A 20,752-nucleotide genomic window follows, 5' to 3' on the forward strand; every position below is an offset into this window, starting at 1 on the left:
TCTCCGCTGAGGTTCTCATATTTGTGACGCTTTAGGTTTTCTGCCTGGTTTGCGGCTGCGCCCGCACAGCACGAGGTTCCCTGAACATGGGACGGGGCAAGTGTGTCGACACAAGTAGCGTCCCACAAAAGGACCCGTCCCACATTCCAGGGGACCAGGGTCATTCCATCGGGTCTCTTGCCATCGTCGCGCGCCAAACCGGAGGGCTCCAGTATAGCTAGCATACCGGCAGTGACAAGAGCCCGACGAATGTGGTCATTCAGGCTGTGATGCCGCGAAAAGCGTCCAGCGCTTCGCGAGCAGCACAACCCGTGGTGACCGTAACTGTCTACGTGCGCGCCGCAAACACACTGATGGGGGACGACATGGGGAGTACCAAGACATAGACATATTCCGCTAGGTATATTAACTTTATGGGTAATACCAAGGTTATATTATAGTCTCTTCATAAAAAAAACCAAGTGTCAAGTATGAAGTAGTTGACATTCACTCCTTTTGCCTGTCCCGACCGGGACCAATAAATAAGGAAACAGATGGAGGCGACATACTACAAAAAAGTGTGGCCGGCGCCATATTGCCAAGAACTAAACATGGCGGTCTATAGTGATGGGACACTCGGTTGATATTTGTCGAGGACATCGATAAACTAACATGTTATAAGTGAGCGTCCTGTTATATATTATATTGATATCAAAAATGATTTTTTTATAATATATAAAAAAATATAATTTTTGCCTATTTTGTCTCTATGTATTATAGTACATAGAGACAAAATAGGCAAATATGGTTTTTTTTTTATATAGGAGCCTCCTTAATTTTAATAAAACTATTTAATTTATTTTAAGTTTATTAATTATTATTTAAGTTGCCATTATTGATATCGGGCAAAAATTACCAAAAAATCGGACAAATAATAGTTATACTCGCGCACGAAGTGTTTAGAGTTTATTTTAATTTTACCATCAATTATTATTATTATTAAAGTATGTATACAACTGAGTATTTTGTGAACATTTCAAGTGCCTATTTTTTTCGCGATATATCGAGACCCATAAACCTATGATACGACAGTATATACTATGTCTATGCCGGCCACAGTATTTTGATTTGGTAGATACCATTATGCCGAGTCCACTTATAAAAGTCAATGACCAGGACGAATTAAAAAAAAAGTAGTTGACATTGTCAACTGTCAAATTTGTATGACTAAACTAACCTCAAACCTAATGTTTTAGTAAAATAATACTTTTTAAATAATTACCACTGAATAACATTATAAACCTTACCATAAAATGAGTAAATTAAGAGGAATTGCACTACTCTCCAAGTGTCCCCTAAAATATATAACACCATCTTTTCAAAGGTAGGTAATAGATTAATAGTAATAGTAGTAAAGTCGTTCACTATTTTCGTTTTAATAAATTATCTGATTGCACCTTTTCAGCTTCCCTGTTCCGGTACGAAACAAATATGCTAAAGGAACGAGTTTTGCAGATTTTTTTCAAAATCCTATATATAGGAAAGAGGACCAAGCTAAAATTATTGAAATGAACGAATTGAGTAAAATAGCAGCTATTCCAGTAAAACCTCCTGCTGTGTATCAGACATCTTCAGTTTACCACGACCCATTAGTAGAGTAAGTTTCTGATATTATAAAAGTTTAATAATTCTATTATTAAATATAGTTATTTTTAAATCATCTTGACCTTGTTAATAAGGAGATCAGAAACATCAGACCTTACTAATAAGGAGATCTGCTGCCCTAGCACGGGAATTGTCGATCCTGAGGAAATAGATAAAGACAGGAAATAACTACAGTCTCTTGGAAAATAGGTCCTGTTTTAAAGTATATAAGGTCGTAGATTCATCGACAACAGATATAATTTTTAATGTAAGTGTTTCGAGCAAGTTTTACGACCTATTGTTTTCGTATTATAAACATTTATAAATTATAAACATTTATAAAATGTTACATAATTTCTCTAGCGCTTTAGCAATGTAGATTCATTGAGGGTGGAATTATCAATTTTCCCACACTAAACAATGGGTAATAAAAATAGTTCACAAAATGCACTTAAAAATAAAATTACATTGACAATGAATCTAAGACCTTATTTACTTAAATATAGGATCTTTATTTAAAAACTATAGTTATATTTTGTCTACGAAGACCGGAAGCAAATTTTAATCCCCTTTAATCCCTGTGCTAAGCAAGCTATAGATGCTAGTTGCTGTAACAACTTATTTTATACAATATTGTAACCTTGTTTGTCAAGATAATTTCTAAGCACATTAGACTCAAACCATTAAATATAAAATATAATCATTATGTTAACATACCATCATAGAGTTAAATGATACAATTATTTTTTCAGTAAAGTAATAAATCATGTTATGAAGAAGGGAAACAAAAAATTGGCTCGGGAACTTGTTGAAAAAGCATTTGAAAATATCAAAAGAGTTCAAATAGAGAGGTATCACTTAGCATCTCCTGAAAACAAGTCAAAGATAGAATTATGTCCGAAAGAGATATTGCATAAGGCTGTGGAAAACTGTAAGCCCTTACTTCATCTTTTGCCAATAAAGAGAGGAGGTATTACTTATCAGGTATGTTGAAGTAAAAATAAAAGAAAGTTACACATATTTCATGAACTAAAAAAAATCTGAAATGACAGTTTAAACTTGTAATTATTTGTCTATTTATAATGCCCTTATGATTTTCAGGTACCCTGTCCTATTACTGACCATCGGTCCTTGTTCCTGTCTATCAAATGGCTTTTAGAGGCTGCGAAGGACAGGGAGAGAACAGTGCATTTCCCAGAACAGTTTGCCTGGGAGTTGATTGATGCTGCTAACAACACAGGCAAAGTAATCAAGAGAAAACAAGATCTGCACAGACAGTGCGAGGCAAACAGAGCATATGCGCATTACAGATGGCAATAACTTTATTAGAAAGCAATGTATTTATTTGTTTATAGTTTTAGAAATAAATATACTTACATACAAAGTATATATTATATTTTTTATACTAACCTGCAGCTGTTACCAAAATAATGGTAACATTACTTTTAATAAGAAATTTTGTAGTCTGTGGTTAGATAGTCGCGTATGAGGCAGCGCCCAAATAATTTTCCGGCCCTAAAGCCTCCATTTATGAAAAAATAGGCTGAAAATTGTGTTTTTTGTATGGGAGTCCCCCTTAATTATTTAGTTTATATTAATTTTATTATAAATTATTAAGTTATAAATGCAATTGAGTATTTTGTGAACATTTCGAGTGCCTGCCTGTTGCCATTATTGAGATCGAGCAAAAAAAAAAAAAAAACAATATAATCATGTTTTTTGTATGGGATTAATTTATTTTGATTTTACTTCAATATTTAATTTATTTTATTTTTAGTATTTGTTGTTATAGCGGCAACAAGTATACACAATCTGTGAAAATTTCAGAAGTCTAGCTGTAGTGGTTCTTGAGTACAGCCTGGCGACATACAGACAGACAGACACAGACAGAGGGACAAACGTCGAAGTCTTAGTAATAGGGTCCCGTTTTTACCCTTTGGGTACGAAACCCAAAAAAAGATAATGCGAAAGAATACAAGGTGTAGTTTGGAACCTTGCAAATCCTACGTTCAATCAAACCCATTCAGTTCAATTAATTCAAGTCTACTTTTAGATTTTGGTGCTTCGAACTGACAGTTAAAATGTTACGGTCTGAAGTAATTATCTATAGTTCAGGGCCCCTCAGTCTCACTTACCTGGGTGTAACCTATTTCTCAACGATAATTCTATAGCTACACAGAGGCACCCGGAAATCGTGCCTATCGATTATTATGTGACACCAAAAAATATCATAGGGATCGCAAAACAATAGTAACCATTATCTATATCTATAAAAATGATAACACAGTTACGTTTACTCATATACGCGGCAGCTGGCGAACCGACTACATTGTGTGTTGTGCATTATCGTTAACGTAAAAAAGTTTAAAGGCTATAGTGACTCATGTTTGGACTAAATGTGCTAGAGCTTGAAGAAGTTTCAGTGCCCAAACCAGTGAGTAGATTGATTTTGTTATTTAGCCAGTACCTAATCATGCTTCAGCTAATTAAGAGATAATAAAATTTTACCTGACTACGCCTGAAATATATTTCATAATAAATATGCTGATAAATGACTTGTTGCATTAATTAAGCTTTTTCAATCATTAGTTTCATCTTTAATCTTGAGCCTACACTAGGTGCAATAAGTAATTCCCATTCATTACCGCTATTCATTACAAAAACTAAATAAGTCTAGAGTGAAAATACTATCAGTTTAAATAGTACGTAGTACCTACTACCTATCCTGTAGCATAATATTTTATTTAATTGAACTACGGAAACGAAACACCTAGATATTATTTTTATAATTATTACAAATTATCCTCCAACCGCACTCTATGAAATAAACAGTACCTACTTAGCTATATCTATATAAGAAAATAGGTACAACAAAAGAATAAGAAAATTCTGCAATAAAAGAAATTAGCATTATAATATCAATAGAATTAGTCACACGATCCTCACATGCCTGATATGTGATAACGGAAAATATTATTATTGATTGATAATATCCTTTGATTTACGTCTACAGGTGTTAAAATTAGATAAAGTAGATAACTATCTATAATGAAATAACAACCTTTTTTTTAATTATGCTACAAAGAGGTTTCGTAGCTAGTTACTACGAAAATAATGACATACATATTATACTTTTTTTTAAATATAATAAGGAAGCAAACGAGCAAACGGTTCGCCTGATGGAAAATAACTTCCGTCGCCCATGGCCACTCGCAACATCAGAAGAGTTGCAGGTGCGTGGCCGACCTTTTAAGAGGGAATAGGGTAATAGGGTAGGGGAGGGTAAGGAAGGGAATAGGGTAGGGCAGGGGTTCCCAAACTGTGCACCGCGGCGCCCTGGTGCGCCGTGGAAAGGCAAGAAGGGCGCCCGTGACTCGATCTCCATCATAATATCCAAAACCACAAATACGTAATTATTATAAAATTAAATTATAATATTAATTATGTAAATCAGGTAGATGATTGAACGAAAGGTATTTATTTATGTATCTTTTTTTAATAGCTAGGTAGAGTAGGGCGCCACGTCGTGACAATATATTTTACGTGTAACTGTGCCGCAGGCTGAAAAAGATTAGGAAACCCTGGGGTAGGGGATTGGGCCTCCGGTAAATTCACTCACTCGGCGAAACACAGCGCAAGCGCTGTTTCAGGCCGGTTTTCTGTGAGCCCGTGGTATTGCTTATTTCACAACAATAATAACAAAAATAAATCTCTCGTAAATAATACTGTTATTATAATATCAACCAATCATTTTCGCTAAAAATATTAATTTAGCAATTTTGATAGAGATAGATTTCGTAGCTACTTCTACGAAAATTGCTACGAAATCCTGAAGACTTCAGAATAATATTAATTGTAACCAACTATTTTATGTTTAGCATTCCTATATTAAGCAGGTCAACTGCATTGAGGTCTATGTTAATAGACAATTGTGCTTCCGTCCGTCTGTCTGTGAATTGAGAGCTAACTCTAGTCTGTCTACTCCTACGCGAACTCTAATCACATGTATTTAAACGTGCTACGACGATTCGGACAATATTATCCGGAAATTATAAATCATAAAATGTATAAAAAATGCTTCTTTTAATAACATGGCTAAAAGAAGTTTAAAAAAAATCCGTACTTACCTACATGTATAAAAAAACGCACAAGTTTTATGTGGCAGAAGTTCAGACAATTTTAAAATTAGATCTTGTTTATCGCAAAAACTTTTAAGTTGTACTTAGCAATTAAGTATAATGTTGAATTAAAGATTTGAACAACCTTAATAACTTCTTCGCAAAACATGATTGTTTTCTTCTATTGTCGTGAGGATCTGGTAGACTCTATTTTATGAGCCCTAAATTAGATAAGTAGGTAGGTATATCGCAAAAAGTAGATGATAGAAATTTTGTGAACCTACTAGGGAACTGCAGTTATCAAACTTCAAAGTTTGTGCGGCCTGCCACACTTGTCGCACAAACTTTGGACTTTGGAGCAATTGGAGATTTGAACGTCAATAATGAAGTGGAGTAATGACTTAGATGAGAAAAAGAAGGCCCGCGTGAATTAGATATTTTACAGACAAATTAGTTATTTCACAAAAAATAGCCTATGATCCTTTACGTGGTATACTTCTTATCTGTGCCAAATAATATAAAAATTGCTCCAGTGGTTCGTGAGATAAACCCTTTCTGGTAAGATGGACGCGAAACTGAACGTCTAACAAGTTTGATCTATTAGACGGACTGATCATTTCTTTATTACTTACCTAAGTACGGTACTTTTTAGCCATCAATCTGTCATCAATCTCTCAGTCTCAGATTGACGCCAGATTGATGGCAAACTGACCGTGTAAACTGTGTCTAAATTTAATCTTTTGCCATGTAATTTGTAAATTACCTATTTATCAATGGTTCATTCATGAAGACACTGTCTCTCACTGTCCTTATCATTAGAGTCAATAAAATTACAAAAGTTACCTATTTTCCAATTTGTAAACTTACCGAATCGTATAGTAACTTCGGCCTTGTAGTTGTAGTAAGTTAGTAACTTAGTTACACGATATTATGAAAAGCACCACGTTAATGCGATGGACTTTTAGTGCTCATGATCAATGAATCAATTATCAACTACACTACGCATATTATAGGTACACACTACACAGTCATGAGTAATTAGGTACAAGTTTATATTTATCATTTTTGTCAGCAGTTATCAAATCATTTTACCTCACGAAAGGCTTATTGCATGTATTGAAGATTGTCCTATTGGGAAAATAGGAAAAATGACAACTTATAAATATTTAAAACCTTAAGGTTGGTTTGGGAAACGCGAATCATTAAAAAACACTAGACCCTTTATCAAATTATACAAAATCTACGCATCTATGCAACAAATCAATGCAACGCAATCAATCATGCAATAATTATTATTGTAGTGTAAAGTCCTATTGGTTCAAATAAATGTTTATTTGTTTTATTCATTTATTTAAATCACAAATTAAAAGAAAATTTATTTTTTTAGAAATGAGAGCCAGACATGAAGCGGTGGAGGCGAGTGCGTGGACGAAGTTCAGACTGCTGATGTGGAAGAACTTCCTCCAGCAATGGCGGCACCCGATACAGACGGTGGTGGAGCTGCTGCTGCCGGTGGCCACCATGGCGCTGGTGTTGCTGCTGCGGTCCCAGATAGAGCCGACCGAGCACGGCATGAGGGAGTATCCGCCCATACCGGCATACTCGTTGGAATACTCGTCGAGAGTTTTGTAAGTTTGTAGGAGAAGATGAGGTAGGGTACGGTGCTTATTAACTGCGACAAAAAATACAAGTTGCCCAAATTCGTTTTCCATTGGCCGAACGAAATTGGCCATGTAAAGGGCGTTTGTGCACTACACGGAATTTTACCGTCCGGCGTTCATAGCTTTCACATTTGCCATATTAAAACGTAAGAAATCGGGACCGGATGGTAAAATTCCGTGTAGTGCACAAACACCCAAAGGCCTCCCCTACACATCAAGCGGCGATGATTTCTTTTCGCGTCTATCCCACCGTGTTGGGTGTCGTTGGATAGGTTTTTAAAAAATATTACTTACGAGTATTAAATAATATTTTACAATTTAGGGATCCATTTGTGAAAATATATGAACATTAGAAATGTACCTACATTCATTGACCATACAAAAATTATCAAATACTGGCGGTATTACGAAACCCTATATTACGTGATACGTCCGATACGCACTTGACCGGTTTTTTTAAAACGAGTAAATGGCCCACATTCCGATCACTGCAACTCTGCCGCCACTGCCTGGTAACCAACCACGAAAACCCTTTGATATAATCTCAGGGGTGCCCGAGGGACAAGCTAAATAAAAAGCATATATTTTTTAAAGATTTTATATACTATTTTCTCAGTATCATTATTAATATGTGCAATCATGCCGAATTACGGCTTGTAGGTACACCCAATAGTCTCTGAGCAAAACAGCGGACAGACAGACGGACAGACACACAGACAGATGGACGGATAGACCGAAACTATAAGGGTTCCTTGTTGACTAAGGAGCCCTAAAAAGAACTTTAAATTGCCCTACAGGTGGAAGGTACTCCACTGTATTTTATTGATCCGCGCTCTTGACCTAGCTTGCGGAGGTGGGGCTGATAAGTGATAAGCAATAACATCTGCTTATTGTAAACTAGGTTGATTCAAACATAAATTATGTACCACCTAATATTATAATTAGGTAAGTATAATAAATTAGATTCAAATTTTGTGAACATAACTTAAGTGTTGAAAGCTTATACGCAGAAATCAATCTTAGGTTAATTCTCCATGCAAAATTTAGTGTATCTATATACATATACATACATATACATATGTATAACATATACATATAAATAAAATTGGAGTGTCTGTTTGTAATATTGAAAGAACCGTTTTTTACTAAATGCATATGAATGTATGTATATAGGGTACAGACACCAAAACAACATTTTTTACAATTTTTGTCTGTATGTCTGTCTGTCTGTCTGTTTGTTCCGGCTAATCTCTAAAATGACTAGAGCGATTTTGACGACTTTTTTAGGCACATAGCTGATGTAGTAAGGAATAACTTAGGCTACTTTTTAACCGACTTCCGAAAAGGAGGAGGATATAATTAAAAAGGGGATTTTTTCTCTCTTTTTATTATCTTTGCTATCACATTTTGCTGACGCGGACGAAGTCACGGGCAACAGCTAGTACATTAATATTTTCAATCTTATGACAATCTAACTCTACCTATATAATACACTCTATATTAGTACAACAATATTATGTACGTTGTACAAATTTGCGGTGAAAATACAACAAAATACAAATATTTGCCTATCAGTAGATTTGATTAAACAGGCAATCCTTATCTATATGATTGCATTCCCAATAAAGTTATCAATAAACAAATTCGTTAAAATTATAACAACGCAAATTATTGAAATAATTTCTATGATTGGTCTCTAGAGTCTAGACTCGTAGTTACTAGTATGTAATCGTAACATAACTTTTAATAAAATTGAAGGCGTGAGTGAAAGATCACGATAACCGGCCAAGTGCGAGTTGGACTCGCCCATGAAGGGTTCCGCAGCAGCAATAAGGTTTATTTCTATAAAATTAAAAGGTTTTTGATTTATTTTTATATTGCAGTTGATTTAATGAAAGTTAAATTAAGGTTTACTATTTATGACGTATAAAAAACTACTTGCTAGATCTCGTTCAAACCAATTTTCGTTGGTAGTTTTTATAGTAATGTATATCATATATTTTTTTAGAATTATCATGCCCCTACTTTAGAAGTTAGAGGGGGGGACACACATTTTACCACTTTGGAGGAGTCTCTCTCGCAAACTATTCAGGTTAGAAAAAAATGATATAAGAAACCTCAATATCATTTTTAAAGACCTATCCATAAATACCCCACACGCATAGGTTAGATGAAAAAAAAAACTTTTTTTGTTTCAGTTGTACCTATGGGGACCCCTAAAATTTTTAATATGTTTTCCATTTTTGTATCAAAATCTTAATGCGGTTCACAGACTACATCTACTTACCAAGTTTCAATAGTATAGCTCTTATAGTTTCGGAGAAAAGTGGCTGTGACATACGGACGGACAGACAGACAGACAGACAGACATGACGAATCTATAAGGGTTCCGTTTTTTGCCATTTGGCTACGGAACCCATAAATGTCCGTATATTACAAAATGTTAATAATTGTTTTTTTCTACTAACGTCTTCAATTCATACCAGTATTAAAGTTACATACTTTTTCAGGTTCATCATGAATTACACCAAGATATCAATAGCGTATTCTCCAGAAAGCCCCGTACTCGAGAATGTGATACGCAATGCCGTAGTCAACTTGGCTGTACGAAACCTAATAAACCAGATTGAGCTCCCGCCAGACTTTGAACTGCCACCCGACCTGGAGATACCTCCAGACATCATAGACAACTGGAACACGACTGAAATTATAAACATAGTGAAAGGCCTCGTCCGTGTCACTGCTTATAACAGTAGCGAAGATCTGAAGTCTATTTATTATGACGAGGCTGTAATTCGAGAAGTGCTTGCCGCTGTGGAGTTCGATGATAATTTGTTACGTGAGTATTTGCATGGGCTATTATATTGTATAGCTTTCTTAAACACAATCACCATGGTGCTCCACTCTCCGTGTCTCCGAGCAAGACGAAACCGTTTTGAGACTCAAACAATCGGACGAGAATGCCGCGTCCTGCTCTAACAACGTCATTTCACGTTTGTTAGAGTAGGATGCGGGATTCTCGTTCGATTGCTTGAGTCTCAAAACGGTATCGTGGTACAAGCGGCCGAGCACGATCAACCCACCGCAATATCTATAACAAAGCAAATGGTGGACAATGGAAATAGTTCAGTCTATCGTGCGCGACATACGGGCCTTTTGCTAGGTATGAAGGTTACTGGGTAATTTCTAGTAAGCCACACCACTTATAATCTTGTACACTTGACACTCGACATAAAATAGGAGAATGGCGTACTTAAATAAACTTGACCTAGGCCCTGGTCGAGCATCCACACATTAACCTCGCTAGTCGCAGTAGGATTCCTAATGACGATATTTTGTTTGACTAAAGTACTTAGAACGAGCATTAACGTATAGATACAATATTTCCCGTTTGTCTAACATCCTTCAATCCAACCGAAGCTTTGACTTCAGCCCGGAATCTAAAAGGTTTTTGAAGAATTAGGTTTACCGAAAGTTCATTTCCCAGTTTTTTTAAATTAAAATGTTAAGAAGAAATTAAAATGTAGAGAATATGATATGATTTTTTAGAAACATCCACCTTCAGTCAAAAAACATTCAGTCGGACAAAAATTAAAAGCTGATTCTCAAACCTAAGCAAGAGTATAAACTAAATCTTTATTCTACACTAGATTACGCCCGCAACTCCATTGCGCCAAAATTCATTTATCACGCGGGAACCGTACATTTTTCCGAGATACAAAGTATCCTATATCCTTTCCCGGGACTCAAGGTATCTCCATACCAAATTTCATCAAAATCCGTTCAGCGGTACAGACAGACAGAAGCACTTTATAATACCTATTAGTATGAATTATCCTTTATCCCTTTTCTACCAACTTCTCTTTACAGATTCGGAGGAGCTGCCTGGTGACATGTGGTACAAGCTGCGTTTCCCGGAGCGACCCCGACTCAACACCTTCTACGGCACCGGCGGAAGGTCTTGGAACACCGACCTGGTGTTCCCCATATTCGCGCTACCTGGACCCAGGTTCCCGTACTCCTATGAGGGGGGAAATGACCCAGGTACAGTACCAATTTACTGTTATAAAAAATACTTGTGGCACTCGGAGACTGCCGCGGACGCCGCGGTAAAGCTATTGCATAGCATTTTTTTGTCAACTTATGAAATTATAATTCGTATGCGTCTAGTCGCTCGCAAACAAACACCGAAGTCTGGCAACGCCGCGTCCCTAGCCACACCGAACACGTACCGAAGTCTGGTAACGTCGCGACGTTACCAGATATCGTCGCAACCCTAGACATACCGAGCCGACGTCTACTGAACGACGTTAGACGAATGTAAGGTGTTTTTCGTTACGGAATTTCTTGATTCGGTCGCTTTGCTTAAAGCCTGCGATAAAAGCTATGCAATAGCTTAAAACATCTTCGTTTATGACGTTTCTTAGATAAGTTCTGGACCATCTTTCCTTTCACAATTCACATAAGAAATGACCGACGATAGATGAAAGGTATATGTAGCCTCATTCTGAACTTTAAAGCAACAATATACGCTATTGTTTATGCTATTATTTACTGTTTAGTAGCTCTTCCTAAGTAAGTTACCAATTATTGTCTTCACAATAAGACTTATTGGCCCTTAACCACAATAGCTGATGAAGTGTCAAATGAGGTGTTTTCACGAAAACATTTTCTTGCGGTTACTAAACAATGTGTTCTTCCCCGTAATTTTATCGTTCTGTTATTATCTTTATCTATAGAGTTATATATTAATAAAAATAATAATAATAATTGTTTATTGCATTAAATTTTACAAAGTACAACTTAATTACTAGTGGACTCCACACTAGGTCTGGCCTGTCTCGTGGAGTCTATGAGTGGTCTTACCAATAATAATAATTTTATGTAATTACATAGAATCGTTTTTTTTAATACAAAATAAAACTTTGCAATTATGTGTGTGTGTGTGTGTGTGTGTGTGTGTGTGTGTGTGTGTGTGTGTGTGTGTGTGTGTGTGTGTGTGTATTCATGCGTGAGTGCGTACGTACGTGCGTGTATGTATGGTTATTATGATACTACTCTTATGAAGGATTCGATTTCGTCGTAGGATTTATTTTGTAACCATTTGTATACTTCCTTGGAGGCTGCAAGCTTTTAAGACTTTGTTGTATATAAAGGTAAGCATAAATTCCTGCATGTGTTGGGCAAAAGTGGACTTTACTTTGACACTTTGAACCCTAAAAACTCGACGACTAATATTAGAAAAGTCACCACGTTGAAGATATATACGGTGTTGTTTTAAAACTAGCTTTAGAATATAAAGTTGCCTTACATTGAGTTACACATTGCAAATATGTAAATTTAATGAAAATAAAGATTTTTTGATTTTTGATTTTTGATTTTGATTTTTGATTTTTTGATTGAGTAGAGATAGTTCATTATACAATAGTTTTGTAGGATACAAAAGAGGCCTCCTCAACATTACTTTTAAGACCGATCTCTGAGCTCTTTCCAGATGTATCATAGTAGACTTTCCAGCACCACCCCATATAGTGAGGCAGTAGCAAATTACGGATTCACACAGGGACATATAAACCAGGCGAAGAACGTTCCTGCTTGCCGAGTTCCGCAGAAGCCTCATTAAGAAGATGATTTTTCTTGTGCGTTTAGCTACTAGCTCAATGTGGGGCTTGAAAGTTAGTCGTTCATCTATTAAGACACCGAGATACCTGATGTGATCTACTTTTTCAATTTCCTCACAAGAGCATGTCAATAAACTACATGTGGGCAGGTGGATCTTGAGTTTTAGTGAATGTTTTGCAGCAGTTGCCTGGGTTTTAAAGAAGCATACGTATTTAGTTTTTTTTACGTTCAAGTTTAGATCAAGCCACTTTTTCATTGCATCTATGCCAATTTGGGCCTCCTTAATGACTTTTTGCCAGGATTTATTATGGAATATAAGAACTGTGTCATCTGCGTAGGTGATTAACTCAGCCTTGCCTTTGAGGACACCTTGAATGTCATTTATATAAATAGTGAATAGTGTTGGGCCTAGTACGCTTCCCTGTGGGACTCCAAATTCAATATTTTCGCTATCACTGAGGTAATCGCCAATTTTTTTAGTAATATTAGCGTCGCCACCGTATCAAATGCTTTTGCCAAGTCTAGAAAAGCACCAATACATTTATTTTTACTATCTAGATAAGAGGTCACTATTTTTGTCAATAGAGATACAGCATCTTCCGTGGACTTACCTTGTCTGAAGCCAAATTGTTGATGAGAAATTATATTATTGGACTCAAGATATGATATAAGTCGCTCATTAATAACCTTTTTAAGGATTTTTGAAAAAGTTCCTAGAATGGAAATCGGCCTGTAGTTGGTTGGGTTATGCTTGGGTCCGCTTTTGTGTATCGGGATTACCTTAGCGATTTTCCACTTCGTTTGAAAAGTTCCAGTGCTAAGACTGAGGTTAATCAAATGTGTTAGAGGCAACAAAATTTCAGATTTTATACTTACGTTTTATAGTCTTTGAGGCAAATCCATCAATACCCGGGGAACTGTCACTTTTTATATACTCATTAGTCATTATGAAGAACAAAAGTTTGTTCGTTTGTTGCATCAATTAGGCTCCGAAATTACTAGGCCAATTTTGATAAAATTTGGCACAGATATAGCGTAGGTCGACTCTCTTATCATTTATCTATATGAAAGGGGATGGATATACCTATTATGGGATACTTATTAGCGCAGGAAAGTGTACGGTTTTCTCGGGATACTATAATTCTTGTTCGCCCGCGCGCAGATTGTACCTACTTTCAAAGAAGTTAATTCATAATAAGCAGATGGTGAACCTAGGTATTTTGGTTGTGTTATGTCAAACCCAGCCCGCAAATAATGACTAACGAGCAATTGATATAAGCCTACCAAATGACGTGGGTCAACTGACCATGGATCAATTTCATCGATGGTACATACACACAACATCTTGTGTAATATTTTCTCTCTTCGCAGGTTACGTGAACGAGATGTTCATAGCTCTACAGCATGCCATATCGATGGAGTTAATCTCGCAGCTGACTGGGGAGAACCTTAGACAGTTTTCGGTGAACATCCAAAGATACCCACACCCGCCGTACATAGAGGACAACGCTGTGGAGGCCCTAATAGCTTTATTCCCCATGTTCATGATGCTAAGTTTTACTTACACAGCTGTGAATATCATACGAGCTGTTACGGTCGAGAAAGAACTGCAATTAAAGGTAATCTGTACTAATAATAAAAAGCTGAAGAGTTTGTTTGTTTGTTTACATGCACATCTTAGGAACTGTTGGACCGATTTCCAAAAATTCTTTCACCAATGTATAGCTAAAAATATGTCCCTGAGTGCTATAGGCCGGCGGAGCCGGGGTGGACCCCTAGCTACTAATATTACAACTGCGAAAATGTCTGTCTGTCAACCTGTTTTGATCTTCAGGTTTAGAAATGTCTTTAAGTGTCTAAAAGTGGGCATAGAGATACTAGTCGGTAGAAAGGACCTAGGTTATATTTTATCCTTAATCCGGGCAATGCTGAGCAGTGAGATCGCATGGCAGGCAGTAAATGACTTTGCCCAGGAAGTCATCACCGCAAAAGAGGAGGCCGAGCGCAGGAGAGAACGCGAGGCGCTCGACCCTTTGAAACGGCCGAGGAGAAGACGCACGCGACGGAGTTTCCGCGGCGACTTACATTAGCCGGGTACTAGTACCGCCGCCCATTGCACCGAGTCCTAGAGAGAGAGCCGTGATGCGCAAGGTGTTCCTGCGCGTCGCGGCCCCCCGAGTAGCGGGGTGGTGTCGGGTCTGTAGATGATCGCTGGTAGAGTTGCGGTAGGTTCTATCGTACCCGCAACTCTGCCTAAGCGATGAGTGGAACACCATTGGGTTTTAGTGGGGAGACAGGAGTCCCACATACCCCGGCCGATATCCCCAATTTGCCGGGGATGCGTAAAGCATGTTAAAAAAAAGGTTATATTTTATCCTGGACAAAATATTATATACTACCAGCATGAGAAAAAAGATGTAATACCTACGCAACGAAATTGCGGTTTATAGTTTTCAGCACTCAAGAACGTATAGTGAAAATGTACCGTAATTATTAATTTTAAGTGCTCCTGCACTAGTTAAATGCACTCGGTATTACTATCTTAATAGAATGACCACTTTTCTTATCGTAGCTGTAACGTGGTTAACCACTTTAACGCTCTTATGGGCGCTTTTAATATTTAAGTTGTTTTCAGGAAACTATGAAGATAATGGGTCTCCCGTCATGGTTGCACTGGACTGCGTGGTTCTGTAAACAATTCATCTATCTATTAATTGCGTCACTGCTACTTCTGCTCATATTAAAGGTGAGCAGTAGACATAAGTAGAGTTTGTGAATTACACATTTTCAAATGAACAAAAATTAAACTTTCAATTGAAATAAACATCAGAATTACTATTATTTCATCCGTTTGGTAGCTGCGCCCTTGACTAAGGCAAATAGTACTCAAGATGCATCTCAGTCTCAAGACACGGTTCAGGCTTTGTGATTGGTTGGCTGTCAAAATTTGGACTAATCACAGAGCCTAACCGCGTCTTGAGACCGGATCGCATCTTGAGTACTGACTATTTATACCAGCCTTAGACATGTGGAGGCAACTTGTAACACTCCTTAGTCTTCGTCGGATGCTAAAGCCATAATCATAAATTAGACATCAATTCAGAGTAAATTTTTTTACATTCTTTTTTCTCAACGTCGACACTATAGTGCGTACCACCGGTTCATATTTCGCTTAGTATTTTTTCAATTCCAGATAAATTGGTTCACTACAGAAGACGGGTTTAGCGAGTACTCTGTGTTCACCAACACTCCTTCCACCGTTTTGCTGTTTTACCTGCTGCTGTACATGTCCTGCATGATCTTCTTCTGTTTCATGATCAGTGGGTTCTTCTCGAAAGGTAAGTTTAGAGATATACCAAAGACGATTGTAGGTAACTAAATTCAGCGTCAGATGTCTGGGTACAATAAATTAATTTGGCTACAAACACATATAACTTACTTTATTTTGCAAGTATCTACCCCTGAAGCTATTTGTCAGTATTCCCTATCTTCTTATCAATTTAGCCTTCAACTTGCCTCTAGAACTCTCTAGAAGCACATTTTTAGAACCTGAATTGAATTAAGAAAGTAACACCCACTTGCCTATTCAATTAATTTTAAATATATTCGGCCAGCAATATTCTCTAATCAAATTTTAAATTCAAACAGTTACTACCAGCCAGCACGACAAATCTGTGCGGCATGTTTTAAATATTCAGCCAGTAACGGTTTTTAAAAGCTTTTATTTAACTTGCTCTGTATGTATGTAAGTATGTATGTTACGGTGGAATTTTGGAACTCAATTTTGTTTTAAACCAGGCCATTTAGCCGAAACTTTTTCGTATTCGCTTCGTTATAGAATCGCCGATCAAAATGTATAGAATTGACATAAGACTAGTCGAACGTCAACATCATATTAAGGAACGCTTATGTCAATTCCATACATTTTCATCAGAGATTCTATAACGAAGCGAAAACGAAAAGGTTTTGGCTCACCCCCCTGACCATTCAAATTCGAAATCCAAAACATTTCCAGCCAGTACGGCGGCGCTGTTCGGTGGGATCATCTGGTTCGTATCGTTCATCCCGGCGATGCTGATGTGGATGGAGGTGGACATGTCGATGTTCGTGCAGGTGCTGTGCTGTCTGAGCATCAATACCGCCATGGCGCTGGGATTCTCGCTGCTGTTTTCACAGGAGAGCTCGGGAGGTAGTTATTCCTACAGCCTGCTATTGTATTGCATATTGTATAGCAGGTGTAACAAAACCTACCAAAACTAAGTGATAATAATAATAATAATAATATAAAAAAAACAGTAGTAATTTTGCCAAATCTTGGCACATTTTTGAAATCCAAAAATCTTAACTTTTCTTTGCCTAATGCTTATCGCCTAGTGGAAATAAACACAGTCATGCATAAGTACTCTGTTTTCACTACAAGAGGCCTAGAACTGAATAGATTATAGATAATTTGGTTCAGCAGCACTAAACGAACTATTAAACAGCTATAAAGTCACTTACGACGCGACGTGAAAACGAGGTCGATTGCTGATAGTATTAGGGTTTACTAGTCTGAAGGTTTCTATTTGAAGTACATACATATTTTCAGTGTACAGCTATAGCTGTACACTGAAACCAGTTATAACTGGTTGTCTTCCGAATGCCAAAGAATGACGTCAATATACCTAATATAGCGATGATTCAGTATTACAATAATTTTCTTCTTCAATGTGACTATAACGATCGAGAATGTTAGGTATATTTTTCATCCAAATGAATCATTGATTTCCTGTTCATAACTTTTTACTTGTTTTTAAAATTAGTGGACGATGTGTACATAAGCATAAGCACAATAATTGATGACCTCACATTTCAGTGGGCACTGGGCCCCTAAATCAATTTTATTGTGTAATATTATTGAACAATTTATTTGACAATAAGATTGTGAGGAGTTCAACATCAACCCTAGACGATCAATAATGTTGCACAATACGTCACATATTGTGCAACATTATTGACCGAAACCGAAGAATATTGCACAGTAAAATTGATCGTCTAGGGGCCCGCTTACATCCATACTTATTGCAATATTAGAAAGAAGAAATAAAGAATCTCTTTGCATTCCACAGGCATGCAATGGGGCGATTTCTTCTTCACCAACTCAGTCGACGGAGGTCGTTTATTGTTTGGCCACGTCATCATCATCCTCATAGCGGACAGCATTCTCTACATGCTCATTGCTCTGTACCTGGAGAAGGTGCTACCTGGACCCTACGGCGCGCCCAAGCCGTGGTACTTTCCCTTCCAGAAGAGTTACTGGTTTCCTACGGTCGCTCCTGGTATGTACTTTTTAAATAATTTTTAGTACTTAAAATCGGTTTAAATATGGAACTAAGTTTTATTTTCGTTTTCTTTAGATGACCAGTTAATTTTTTTTTAATTTGAATACGGAACAAAAGTGTTTTTATTTTTATTTTAGATGTGCCAGAAGATACGACGAGGCCGGATAGCGTCATCAAAGAGAATGATCCTACGAATCTCCCGATAGGTGTTAAGATGACTGTAAGTTAGCAATAAAATCTTAAACATCACAACAATTCCCAGTAAGATAAAGGGGCTTAAATTTACTTTTCCCATGCCCTTAACGTCAACAATAATTACTATAAACACTTCCTTGTTAAAGGTTCGAAAATAATGACATTATCAATTATCCTCAAGATGAAGAAAAAAAAAACACGATAAAATAGGTTCCTACACATTCAGGAAATCAATGTATCAATCTGTTTACTCTAAGCAAAACAATGTTCTATTCCAGAATCTAACCAAAATATATGGCGCTAATACAGTCGTAGACAATTTGAATTTAAACATCTACGACAATCAGATCACGGTGCTGCTGGGTCATAACGGCGCTGGCAAGTCCACCACTATCTCCATGTTGACTGGTGAGTTGATACAGGAAAACAGACTCTATGCGCAAGTCACTTATGGTTATAATCATGAAGTTGGTTTATTGTATCTTATTTTGAGATCTTGGTCTGTATTAATTAAAAAAAAACTCGTGTTTCCGAATCATTTGTTTGGTAACTTTAATGAAACATCAGTAATCCTTATTAAAAGTAAAAAGAAATCTCCAACAGCTCTATGATATTGTATACAAACCTAAAACCTTTTAACAATTTTTTTTTATAAGCCTAAGCTGTCTGTTGGGAAATGTTTATGCCCACTGGGCATAAACCTTCCCAACGAGTCCTAGGTCCGTTCATTTTGCCATATTCTTGCTATTAAATACTGAGATTCTATTAATTTGATCTCACAATTCCTCAGGTAACGTGGAGGTAACCCGCGGCACGGTGACGGTCGCCGGTCATGATATCACAACTCACACGAGCGCCGCGCGCGCCAACCTCGGTCTATGCCCCCAACACAACGTGCTCTTCAACGAGCTCACAGTGAGAGAACACCTCGAGTTCTTCGCCAGACTCAAGGGATACAAGGGAAAGCTGCTGAACGAAGAGATCGACAATCTCATTGAGAGTTTGGAGCTCCAGGAAAAGGTAAGTCTAACTTGTAATGAAATGCCAAACGTATTATAGCGATCCATCGTCACCAAAAGCAATTTTTTTTCACCAAAGGTTTTGTTGACAATGGACGATTTTATGAAACCAGACAAGTCGCACAGAAATGTATTTTTATAGTGCTAGAACTTTGCAGGAACCCGGACGGGATACTGTAAAAATCTCTCACTCGCATTGCTTGATACTTGAAACGTTACAGTTCCACGATCACTCACGACATCCTTGCACAGCAATCTACCAGACGTTAGGGACGTGCAACTTATAAAAATACGTGTGGCACTCGGGGACTGCCGCGGTAAAGCTATTGCATAGCATGTTTATCAACTAATGCAATTATTATTCCTATACGTCCAATCACACTTACATAGACACCGCGCTGAAGTCTGGCAACGTCGCACCGACCGGCACAGCCCCCGAGATACACCGAGCCAAAGCCTGCCGAACTGAAACGACGGAATTCCTTGATTCGGTCGCCGCGCTCAAAGCAATAGCTTAAAAATATATTTTTTACAGAAAAACTACCAAGCGAATGGCCTGTCCGGCGGTCAGAAGCGGCGGCTGTGCGTGGGTATCGCGCTGAGCGGCGGCGCGCGCGTCGTGCTGCTGGACGAGCCCACCTCCGGCATGGACCCCTCCTCGCGCCGCGCGCTCTGGGAACTGCTGCAGAAGATCAAGGATGGTGAGTAGACCAGGCGCCAGGTCTGTCTGGCGGTCAGAAGCAGCAGTGCACATGCGAGCAAGAAAGTTCTCGACGTATTGAATTTCCAAACTTGACTTAATTTCATGCAGGTAAATAGTTGAGAGTCCCAAGAGGGATCTCCGACCAAGTGAAATGGTATGCTTGGGCCGAAGCCCACAGCTGTATTAAGTTGACAGCTGTTGCCAAGAAAAATTGGTTGGCGCGATTTAGAATTGTGGCTCTAATTCAACGATTATTGGCGCAGATAATAAATTGACTGACGTAAATGCAGCTTTTGTTGTTATCCTTGATTTGTACTGTCTTCTAGCCTCTAGCTTCCTTATATACTGAGGATACCCATAGATATCCTCAGTATATTTTTGAAAAAAAGCCATTCAAGTTACAAAGAAAGAATACATTCACCAATACCAATACGTTAACCAGCTGTATTAACTTCAGACCTATCTATTTCAACGGGTTCCAGTTTTTTTT

The 20,752-nt window shown here is 37.6% G+C and overlaps 2 protein-coding genes across 2 annotated transcripts in view; both read left to right on the forward strand.

The window, feature by feature from the left end:
* Positions 1-1,213: 1,213 nt before the first annotated feature.
* Positions 1,214-3,010, forward strand: LOC121732308 (28S ribosomal protein S7, mitochondrial). Its single transcript, XM_042122150.1, has 4 exons — positions 1,214-1,363; positions 1,445-1,636; positions 2,376-2,607; positions 2,725-3,010. The coding sequence occupies exons 1-4, from the start codon at positions 1,293-1,295 to the stop codon at positions 2,941-2,943; spliced, it is 714 nt and encodes a 237-aa protein (XP_041978084.1). The 5' UTR covers positions 1,214-1,292; the 3' UTR covers positions 2,944-3,010.
* Positions 3,011-3,945: 935 nt separating this feature from the next.
* Positions 3,946-20,752, forward strand: part of LOC121732299 (phospholipid-transporting ATPase ABCA1-like) — a 47,531-nt gene continuing 30,724 nt past the window's right edge. Inside the window, exons 1-13 of the mRNA XM_042122138.1 lie at positions 3,946-4,057; positions 7,129-7,369; positions 9,913-10,241; positions 11,273-11,446; positions 14,396-14,643; positions 15,660-15,770; positions 16,218-16,362; positions 17,040-17,213; positions 18,133-18,342; positions 18,483-18,565; positions 18,819-18,948; positions 19,331-19,560; positions 20,095-20,260. Of these exons, the coding sequence (XP_041978072.1) occupies positions 7,131-7,369; positions 9,913-10,241; positions 11,273-11,446; positions 14,396-14,643; positions 15,660-15,770; positions 16,218-16,362; positions 17,040-17,213; positions 18,133-18,342; positions 18,483-18,565; positions 18,819-18,948; positions 19,331-19,560; positions 20,095-20,260 (2,239 nt within the window). The 5' untranslated portion in view covers positions 3,946-4,057; positions 7,129-7,130. The remainder of the gene's footprint in view (positions 4,058-7,128; positions 7,370-9,912; positions 10,242-11,272; positions 11,447-14,395; positions 14,644-15,659; positions 15,771-16,217; positions 16,363-17,039; positions 17,214-18,132; positions 18,343-18,482; positions 18,566-18,818; positions 18,949-19,330; positions 19,561-20,094; positions 20,261-20,752) is intronic.

This window comes from Aricia agestis, chromosome 12 (genome assembly GCF_905147365.1).
Source record: "Aricia agestis chromosome 12, ilAriAges1.1, whole genome shotgun sequence".
Lineage (NCBI taxonomy): Eukaryota > Metazoa > Arthropoda > Insecta > Lepidoptera > Lycaenidae > Aricia > Aricia agestis.